The sequence below is a fragment of the Silene latifolia genome, chromosome X (assembly GCF_048544455.1).
Source record: "Silene latifolia isolate original U9 population chromosome X, ASM4854445v1, whole genome shotgun sequence".
Classification (NCBI taxonomy): domain Eukaryota; kingdom Viridiplantae; phylum Streptophyta; class Magnoliopsida; order Caryophyllales; family Caryophyllaceae; genus Silene; species Silene latifolia.
In genome coordinates, this window is record NC_133537.1 from 145959185 (window position 1) to 145970159 (window position 10975).

The window sequence follows — 10975 nt, forward strand, 5'->3', positions numbered from 1 at the left end:
ATGATTTGTTTCGAACTCTTCCGGTGATGCGCAGCGCCATTAAGAGTAAAAACGAATCCGACCGAGATTTCGAGTCATCTCGATCCGTTTGGAAGCTAGCATCTGCGTAACAGGTTGCGCATAGCTTTTGTTCGCCTCCATAAGTCAATGCCCAATCTTTAGTCCTCCGGAGGTACTTAAGAATGTTCTTGACAGACAACCAATGTGGTTCACCGGGTGTCTTTGTTGGAATCGACTTGTCATACTCAATGCATATGCCACGTCCGGACGTGTGCATATCATGGCATACATGATTGATCCTATAGCCGAAGCATAAGGAATCCGTGTCATGCGCTCTTTCTCTTCCGGTGTCTCTGGTGCCCGAGACGGCTCAAATGCACCCCGGAGCCATAGGAAGGAACCCCTTCTTGGAGTTAGTCATGCTGAATCTCTCTAGGACTTTGTCTATGTAAGACTCCTGGCTGAGAGATAACATCCGTCGTGCTCTATCTCGATAGATACGGATGCCTAGAATTCTTTGTGCCTCTCCCAGATCTTTCATCTGGAAATGGTTTTTCAACCATACTTTCACCGAAGTTAAGAGAGGTATGTCATTCCCAATCAGGAGTATGTCGTCAACATACAATATTAAGAAGACAATCTTGCTCCCACTCGACTTGATATATAGACATGGTTCCTCGACCGATCGAGTAAAGCCATTGTCTTTTATCACTTGGTCGAAGCGATGATTCCAACTCCTTGATGCTTGCTTAAGTCCATAAATGGAACGCTTAAGCTTGCACACTTTCTTAGGATGTGCTGGATCGATGAAACCTTCGGGTTGTACCATGTACAACTCTTCCTCCAAAAAGCCGTTTAAGAAGGCGGTTTTCACGTCCATTTGCCAAATTTCATAGTCATGAAAAGCGGCAATCGCTAAGATAATCCGAATGGAACGCAGCATGACTACGGGTGCAAAAATCTCATCGTAGTGCAAACCTGGCACTTGGGTGAAACCTTTAGCAACTAGTCGTGCTTTGTAGATATCTTTCTTGACCTTCCACGAGAATGCTTTATCTTGTAAAGCCATTTGCATTGAAGGGGACGAACCTTAGCGGGTAAGTCAACAAGATCCCACACGTTGTTCTCATACATGGAGTCCATCTCGGATTGCATGGCCTCAAGCCATAGTTTCGAGTCGAATCGGTCACGGCACCTTTATAGGTTGCGGGTTCACTACTCGTTAAGAGTAGAACGTCATCTATGTCATGTTCCTCGACCATACCAATGTATCTGTCCGGAGGAATAGAGACTCTTCCCGACCTCCTAGGTTCCTCGGGAATATTTACCGCAGTAGGGATTGAAGGAATAGGTTCCTCCAATGGTTGCTCGGTGTTTGGTTATGGAATCTCCGACAGGTCGAAGGTTCTATCACTCTTTGCATTCTCGAGAAATTCCTTCTCTAAGAATGTCGCACTAGCCGCAACAAAAACACGTTGTTCGGTTGGCGAATAGAAGTAATGACCACGTGATCCTTTAGGATAACCTATAAAGTATGTCTTGACCGATCGCGGGCCGAGCTTATCTTCGTGTCTCCACTTGACATAAGCCTCGCAGCCCCAAACCCGTATAAAGGACAAGTTGGGGACCGTTCCCTTCCATAGTTCATATGGAGTCTTGTCATGAGCTTTAGACGGACTTCGGTTAAGTATTAGAGCGGCCATGACAATAGAGCATAACCCCATAATGAATCGGGTAAAACCGTGTGACTCATCATGGATCGAACCATATCAAGTAGTGTTCGATTTCTCCGTTCGGACACACCATTCAATTGAGGTGTTCCAGGTGGAGTTAACTGTAGGGCAATCCCACAGTCCTTTAGGTGTTGATCAAACTCGTGAAAAAGATACTCGCCACCACGATCCGAACGCAGTGTTTTTATCTTTCTACCCAATAGGTTTCAGACCCTATTCGGTATTCCTTGAATTTCTCAAAGGATTCACTTTTGTGCTTCATTAAGTGGACATAGCCATATCTACTTAAATCGTCCGTGAAAGTGATGAAATATCTATAGCCTTCTCGTGCGGTGATTGACATAGGGCCACATACATCCGTGTGTATGAGTCCTAATAGGTCGCCAGCCGCGCATTCCAACACCTTTGAAGGAAATACGAGTCATCTTACCGATGAGACATGATTCACACGTGCCAAATGATTGAAAATCAAAGGCCGAGATAGCTCCATGTTTGATGAGCTGTTTTACGCGTTTCTCATTAAAGTGTCCCATACGGCAGTGCCATAGATACGTTTGATCTTTGTCACAAACCTTTAACCTTTTATTCATTACGTGTAATATTTCCGTGGTCTGATCTAAAACATAAATTCCGTTCATGGAGATCGCCTTGCCAGTAAATCATATCGTGTAATGAGAAAATGCAAGCATTATTTTCTATTACAAATGAAAAACCAAGTTTATCAAGTGCGTAAACCGAAATAATGTTTTTCGAAAGATGGGTACATAATAGCAATCATATAATGATAACTCAAATCCGCTAGGAAGCTGGATCACATATGTTCCCCTCGAGATGGCAGCCACTCTTGCTCCATTCCCGACACGCAGGTCAACCTCACCCTTTACGAGAGGCTTGAGATTTCGGAGGCCCTGCACATGATTACACAGATGAGAACCACAACCAGTATCAAGTACCCAAGTTCCGTAACTTGCGTGGTTAATCTCAATCATATGAATAAAAGTAGAAGGAGAAGACATACCAACAGGTTTAACGCGACCTGCTTTTATGTCCTCATGATAAACAGGACATGTACGCCTCCAATGCCCAGACTTGTGGCAATGATGGCATTCCATGTTTTCGGTCTTGCTCTTTGTCGCGCCTGATGAGTTACTTGCCTCACCAGGCCCACTCTTACCTGATCCCGACTTCTTAAACTTCGGTTTGCCTACTGCTAGGCCTGGCTGAACTTTGCCCTTACCCTTGCCCTTGTTTGACACAACGAGAACATCTTGTTTCATGCTCCCACCGAACTTCATGTCCTTCTCGGTGCGTACGAGGAGGGAGTGCAGTTCATGGGGAGTTTTCTTCAAATCATTCATATAGTAATTCGCTCTAAATTGCGAATAACCATCGTGGAGTGAGTGAAGTATGCGGTCAATAACAATGTTCTCGCTGATCTTACAATCAAAGGTCTCCAGCTTCTCGACATTCTCAATCATCTTTGAGAATGTGTGGGCTAACTGGTTGGCCTTTTCGGAGTCTCGCATCAAAGAAGCGAGTGGTAAGCTCATAGGTCACGATTCTCGGTGCTTTTGAGAATTCCCTAGTGAGTGTAGTGAAAATCTTGTTTGCACTTTGAGCTATGAAGCGTTTCTGCAAATTGGATTCCATTGCAAAAATAAGTACGTTCTTTACCGCACCCGCTTCCATGGCGAAATCGTTATACTTGTCGATTTCGTTAATTTCAGCCGTGGGGCCTGGGTTTGGTGGGATGGGCTCAATCAGATATTTGAGCTTCCCATCAGCAATGGCAACATTCCGTAATGCCGCCTCCCAGTCCGTGAAGTTTGATCCATCATTCTTGATCGAGTAGACCGATTCATCTGATCCATGAAGATCCGAAGCCAGGACTCACGGTCCAATGTGACACTTGGCATTGGGTCGTCCTCACGGCCAGCCATTATGTTATTAGCAGTTTAAATGTTCGTGTTCTACACTGAAAAAAGGAAGAAAAACAAAACGAAATAAGCAACTCATCGAGGTGATTTAAGTCTATTTAAAATTCATTTTAAACATGTAGACTCTCGCACTTGCATAATTGATCTCCCTCAAGAATGATACAAGTGATCCCAAGACTCAATTTCTGTAAATTGATAAGCCAACTGTTTAGCTAATTCTTCCGGAAGAACTCTTGGTCGATAGATTTCCGTAAATCCTATCTATAGTCCACCACAGATCACACAGGATCGCACGAGTGACCATAGTGTTGAGATAAAATAGGTCAATCGGTTCCAACTTACCCGACGTAGAAGGGGTCATATTATGCCTACCGACGAAGAAGGGACTCATTGGAGTTTGACCTATAAAGACCGTTCTCAATTTTTGTTTATACGAGGAAGATCCCATCAACTAAATTATAATTCATATTAAGTGAACGAATAACTAGCGTTTGCGTGAATGAATTAATTTGGGTGATGGCTTATAAAAATCGTGTGACATACGAATGTCAAAGAAAACTAACTCGTGACCTCTAAATGTGCCGGTTTTCATGCATTTATTAGGTGGTTTGGTTTTTAGGCGGAATATGATGCATACTATCGTTACGGAAAAATAAATAATTGAATGCAATACGTAAATAAAATTTCCTAGTGTGGCCTATCCTAATAAAAAGAACAAAATACAACTTTGGAATCCACCGTTGGACCCAAGAAGCTTGTCTTGTTGTTCCATCTTGATCCAGGTAGCGGGAGTGAGCATCTGGTCTCCGTCTTTGGTCTTCTCAAAAATTACAATTAAAATTACAAAATATAAACCTAATTACATTCTAATAAAAACTGTAATTACAAGTGAAAAATCCAAAACGGAGATACGAGATCTCAAAATACAACCAAGACCGTGTTCCATCATTACGGTAACACGTTCTACTAAGGCCACACTAAGTTACAACCGTTTGCAAAAATAAATAAATACGTAATAAAAGGCATTCAACAAAACGATAAATAAATGCATCAACAAAAAAAACAAATTCATTCGTGACATAATTCCGTAATTATGTTAAATTTATCCAAACCACCTTTTAATGATTAAAATTCATGTGATAAAACCGCTTCTATCATTTAATTTTAATCTAATACAGAAAATTACTTTAAATATGCTTTAAAATAACTTAATGGTACGTGTGTGAACCGTTTCACAATCATAGCGAGTGTACAATATCCGTATAAAGTACATATTAAGGCCAAAAGAAAATTTAAAGCAAAAAGAATAAATTTTCAAAGTCTGTCAAAAGTAAATCCCTCGATCCAGGGACACAGTGCTCGATCGAGGAACGAAAAAAGGGCTCGATCGATGAACGCAAGTCGATCGAGAGGGTTGCCAAACGAGAAAGTGCTCGATCGACTAAACCTGGTGGTCGATCGAGTACTTTAATCAGCAGATCTGCTTTCGATCGAGTACGAGGACAACTCGATCGAAAGGGGGGTTTTGAAAAGGGATCGATCGAGTACAACGGGGGACTCGATCGAGTAAAAACATGAGAAAAACCACTCGATCGAGTAAAACTTGCTCGATCGAGTACAAAATTTCTGGAAAACCTAAACCCTCGTGAAAACAGTTTGACAAAACAAAATCAATTGCAATTTTGATCAAAACGCATCAAAACAAATTTAACAATTGACAAAACTTGACATATTGTTATAATCTCTGTATAAAACAACAATATGTAAAAGAACAAATCAAAAAACACACAAAACAACCGTGTAAAATCATGTCACGGTTCAAAAAAAAAACAGCCGTGTATACATGGCACGGATTTCGAGATAAAACACAACCGTTTCAAAATCGTTTTATGAAAAACACATAGAAAAATTTACGTGGCCTCGCTCTGATACCACTTGAGGGTATACATCCGTATAATACCCTTTAAATTTAGGACTATAACGTAAATTTAACATGCGATTATCGTCATAAAACATAAATACAATAGAGAAACGATAAAGGTAAAGAATTAACCTCGGGTCCTTTATAGTGCGGCGTAAAGAACAGAAATCAAACGAGATTCCCTCCTAATTGTTGCACCCAAGACTTGTCCGAGATATGCCCTTGGCTAGATGGTGTTCTCCGATTGCCTTGCAATATTGGGAGAACTGATGTGAGGTTTTTCGAGATGTGAGATCTAGGTTTCAGAGAGAAACTATCTCCAAAACCCTAGTTTTCTGTAAAAATGAATTGTCTAGGTCAAAAGGAGAGGGAGTCTCTCCTTTTGTTTGGTTCGGCCGGACCGAGTGCATGCATGGGGAAGTGGGCTTCCACTTCCTCTTAATTTTAGCTCGAGGTCCAGTTCGCCAAATGCTAAAATGTATATGACGGGTTTATATTATAAACTGTTATCGGTTATCGGAAATTAAGGCATCAGTTAATAATACGGGTTAGCTGAATTATTAATTCGTGTCCGACAAAGCAGTATTGTATAATTATATTCAATATACATTTAATTAAATATGAATCGTTTATATTTAATTTTACGAATTAACTGGTTAATTCGCCTTAGCCCATGATATTTAATCCGTATTAAATATAATATCTCAACATCACATATTTGACTAATTACTAGTCAAATAACTCGGACTAACTGGTTAGTCAATTTTGGCATCTACATGACAGTATTTTCATACCGTCACATCTCTCGAACGTATCCTATAGGTGTGACTTTTAGGGACCAGTTGATCACCGCCATCTGTATGACAATAACGTCAAACTTATCTAGCAAGCCAACCGTTATTGATAAACGTGGATCAACTGATAATAATACCAAAGTATGCCCTTTGATCCTTTTAGAGGTTTATAAGTCCTTGCACTAGCTGTTAAGGACACTAACCCCAACATGAGGTGGTAGTGGTTGTAGTGGTGGTGGGTGTGGTGGCGTGATTGTGTTGTTGGTGGTGGTAGTGGTGGCGAACGTAGGGTAGTGGTTGCGGCGGTGGTGGTAGTGGATACACGGATTACCACCTTATATATATATGGTATAACTACTAGATACATGTGGTATTACTACTAAATACATGTGTATCTAGTAGTATAACTATATATAGGATTGGGATCCGGTGAGAACCACTAGTATAATGAGAACCATGAGAACCACTATTGTATCTAATAATACGGATGACTGTATTTTACCAAATTAACGCCCTTCCTCCAAACCTTCTAATCTCCGTCATTTTCCGACTATTAACATCTTCGACAACACTAGCCCTTTCTTTATCTATGATCGATCGTCACATACCGAACGATTAATCTCTTCAACGATTTACCTATTCGACGCTGCTTCAATTAATAGAGCATGTTAATTCGACGTAAAATTTTGAAATTGATGATTATTTTTTCTGAAATTAGCATTTATATTTTGATCTCTTTGTAATTTTTTAATTCGTCGATTAAATTAGTTGAATTTAGGGTCTGATTATCGTGTTATATTGTTTGTTAAATTAGGTTTAAATTAATATTTTTGATTCGTCGATTAACTTTTGAAATTGATGAATTATGCTTGTGAAATTAAGGTTTCGTGAATTAGATTGGGGAAATTCAGAAATTAGGGTTGCAGAAATTCGGAAATTACCTAAATTTGTTGAAAACAAGAAATTGGGGAGTCAAATCATTAGATAGTTCATGTAATTTCTATTTATGTGCATCGAATTCTTGTTTATGTGGACTATAATTAGGGTTTCATGAATCAGTTTAGCTTAATTGAGAAATTAGGGTGAGGGAAATTGAGTAATTACCTAAATTTGTTGTAATCATGAAATTGGGGACTGAATTCCGTGAATTAAATAGTCTTTACAATTGTCAAAATATTATCTATGTGCATCAAATTCCTGTTTAGATGTATCAAAATTAGGGTTATATTTAATTTTCTAATATAGTTATGTTATTCATAATTTAATTTTTTTCCGTTTGTTGTTCCGTTGCAGCCATGAGCACGTTCACATACTTCTTCAAATGTCATTACAAATCAAGGAGTGATTGTTGAACTAAATGCATCTCAGTCTATATCATAAATATCTGCACTTGCAGTTGAATTTGATATTCCTGAAGTTGTAACTTCTGAATTTACTCAAGGTACGATTCTACTCATCCTTTAAATTTAATCATGAATATTTTTATACTTTTTTTTTAAATGGGCGGCGATGTAGACTCTAGACTCGATTGAACTAAATGCATTTTGAAATGTTAAGGTGTTAGCAAAGAATTAAAGGTTCTCTTTTGTTTCATGATTGCCTTTGTTGCAAAGGTGAAAAGTCAATCCTTTTTTTTAGGGGGGGGGGGGAATGAAAATAAGAGTACTATATAATAACCTTACACAAACTGTTTGTTTATTAGAAAACAAGATTTTACCTAGTTCATGCATGTAGGAAGTTATTTTCTGCACATACAATGCTTTTCTATGCACGTACAAGGCAAGTAATAAGTTGTGGTATACATGTGGGTATGTAATTGAATGTAAATGGTAGGGCAGTCTACTTGAATTACCAACATAACATATTTCTTACTTTAATTTCATCACATATGCAGAAGAAGAGGAGGTAGAGGAGAGAGAAGGTTCTTCAAGCAACACAAATCGGATATATGAGTGTCCTATTCATCTTAAGCCTAATATTGGTATGGTATTCCCTAATCTTTAGCTCGGTATTGAGTTTTATGAATCATATGCGAAAGAGTGTGGATTTGTGACTAGATTAGGATCACAAAAAGTTTCGAAGGGTATCGTTACACATAAAATATGTCTGTGTAATAAGGCTGGGGAGTGTGAAGCAAAGTGGACACAACAATGGAGGCAAAGAACTAGGATAGGATGTCTTGCGTTGATTAAGTTTAGGCGAATTGATAAGGGTCAATACGAAATTTATGGTTTTGATGAAGGTCACAAGACTCACAACCATATGCCACAAACACCCTTAACAATGGTGCATTTGACGCAATCGAGAGAATTGAACATAATTCACAAAAAAATGATAGTTGACAACTCGAAGCTTAACCTAGGTCCGTTAAGTCCTTTATGATTTTGAAGGAGTATGTCAGAGGGTATAAGAATGTGGGTGCATCATTGGAAGACTTTAAAAAAAATTCAATAGACATCAAAAAGTACTTAAGTGAAGGTGATGCTCAAATGCTTATTGAGCATTTTATGAAAATAAAACACATGTGTCCATCGTTTTACTTTGACTTTGACGTAGACTCCAAAGGCAGATTGTCACATATTTTCTGGGCTGACCCTATTAGTATAAAAAATTATATGCTATTTGGGGACATGACATATTTTGACACTACTTTAGGAAAAACAAGTATAGAATGACATTTGGTCCTTTCACGGGGGTATATCACCATAAGAGATGTGTGATCTTTGGTGTTGGGCTCATTATTAATGAAAGTAAAGAGTCATTTGCCTGGTTGTTTAATAAGTTCTTAGATGCCATGGGAGGTTGTCATCCAGTTTTTTTGATAACTGATGAAGATGAGGGGATAGAAGAAGGAACGAAATTAGCTTGGAAAGATAAGGTCCAACATAGGTATTGTATGTGGCACATATTGAAAATAGCTTGAGAAAGTTGGGCCTTCAATATATAAAGAAACCAAGTTTTTGAAGGAGATAAACTCATATGTTTGTGGTGAAGATGTGGAACCACATGAATTTGAGGAAAGATGGACAACAATAATTGAATCTCATGGGCTGTCTGAGAATGAATGACTTAAGGAAAAATATGGCATTAGGCAGATGTGGATTCCGGCATACTTTCGTGACCTATTTTTAGGAGGTTTGATGAGAACTACCTCAAGTTCTAAATCAGAAAATCACTTTTTTAGCAACTTCACTAATCCTACTCTAACCCTAGTTGAGTTTTGGATGCGATTTGAGAGTGCAATGGATGCGCAACGATGGACCCAATCTAAACTCATTACACAATCAAAAAACTCTTCTCCCTCGTTATCGGCTCCTCTTGCTCTCGAAAAACACGCAGCAAATACTTACACGCCCAAAATCTTTTACGAGTTTCAGGATGAATTAAAAGATGCTTGCTTTTCATGTGGGGTTGGGGATAAAAAAAAGATGATAACTATGGATTTGACTACATAGACATCATAGATCAAGAAAGAAACAAAACGTATGTGGTTGGTTTCAAGATGGATGAAGTGAAACTGGTATGCCGTCGCAAGAAGTTTGAAAGACACAGAATATTATGTCGACAAGTTCTGTGTGTCCTTAAAGACCGGGGATTTAAGAAAGTTCCAAGTGAATATCTACTTAGTAGGTGGAGCAAACTAGAAACCTGTCATCCAATCTTTAGTTCTGATGGGCAGTTGCTTGCTGATTGCAGGGCAGTGGATGTACATAAAAACAAAATCAGTGAATTGTGGTCGGAATTGTTCACTTCTGTGTCGCTAGTTGAACAGACTCCTGTATATTGTGATGAGTTGCTGGATATTTTACGTGGGTTCAAGAAAAGGGTTATTGTAGGAATAAGTGTTGCTGATGATAGTGGTAATAGTGGTATTGGGCAGAAAAAGGATAAGAGTGCTGAAATTGGAATTCTTTTAGGAACAAATGTCCCTACTGAAATTAAAGTTTTGCCTCCAAGACAATGCAAAAACAAAGGCTCGAGGAAAAGACTGATCTCGCAAAGAGAAAAAGCTGGGGAAGTCAATAAGAAACCACTAAGAAGATGTAAGGCTTGTGGGGAGATGGCGAACCACGACAGTAGGAATTGTGACAAAAGGACCAACGACGATTAGTAGAGTATGTTTTCTCCTATTAACGTGAATTTCTATTATTAGCGTATGTTTTCCCTTTAATTGTTAGCATGGCTGACATTTGGTTTCTTATCTATGTGAATTGAAGTGTGAGGCGATGAATTGCTTGGACTTATGATGCGAAGCAGATCAGAACCAGAAACTAAGTTATTCGATTTCTGACAACTTAAGAAAGTAATCTGAATGCTTAATTTATTTGTTTTATGTGACACTGTTTGGACTTGTGCAGCATTGTAGTGGACCGTGAAGAATATTTGGAGCATTTTTAGAGCATTATTGAAGAATTATCATTTCAGAAGCATTTTGAAGCATTTGACAGTAGCATTATTGAAGAATTTGATAGTGTTTGGACTTTTTAATTGATAGATTTTGGACTTGTCCAGATTATGATCAATGTAAATTCTTGTTTTGCAAACACCATTTTTTTTCCTGGATTTAAAGAATGTAGAGTGAGTTCTCTG

General features: G+C 38.7%; 1 protein-coding gene across 1 annotated transcript; it reads left to right on the forward strand.

Annotated features, from left to right (window-relative positions):
* The first annotated feature begins 9887 nt into the window (after positions 1 to 9887).
* LOC141618497 (uncharacterized) lies at positions 9888 to 10496 on the forward strand. The gene has a single exon (XM_074435610.1). The coding sequence runs from the start codon at positions 9888 to 9890 to the stop codon at positions 10494 to 10496; it is 609 nt and encodes a 202-aa protein (XP_074291711.1).
* Positions 10497 to 10975: the final 479 nt, after the last annotated feature.

Excerpts from the sequence above, each read along its gene's own strand:
- LOC141618497 (XM_074435610.1), top strand. The coding sequence starts at position 9,888 with ATGGATGAAGTGAAACTGGTATGCCGTCGCAAGAAGTTTGAAAGACAC.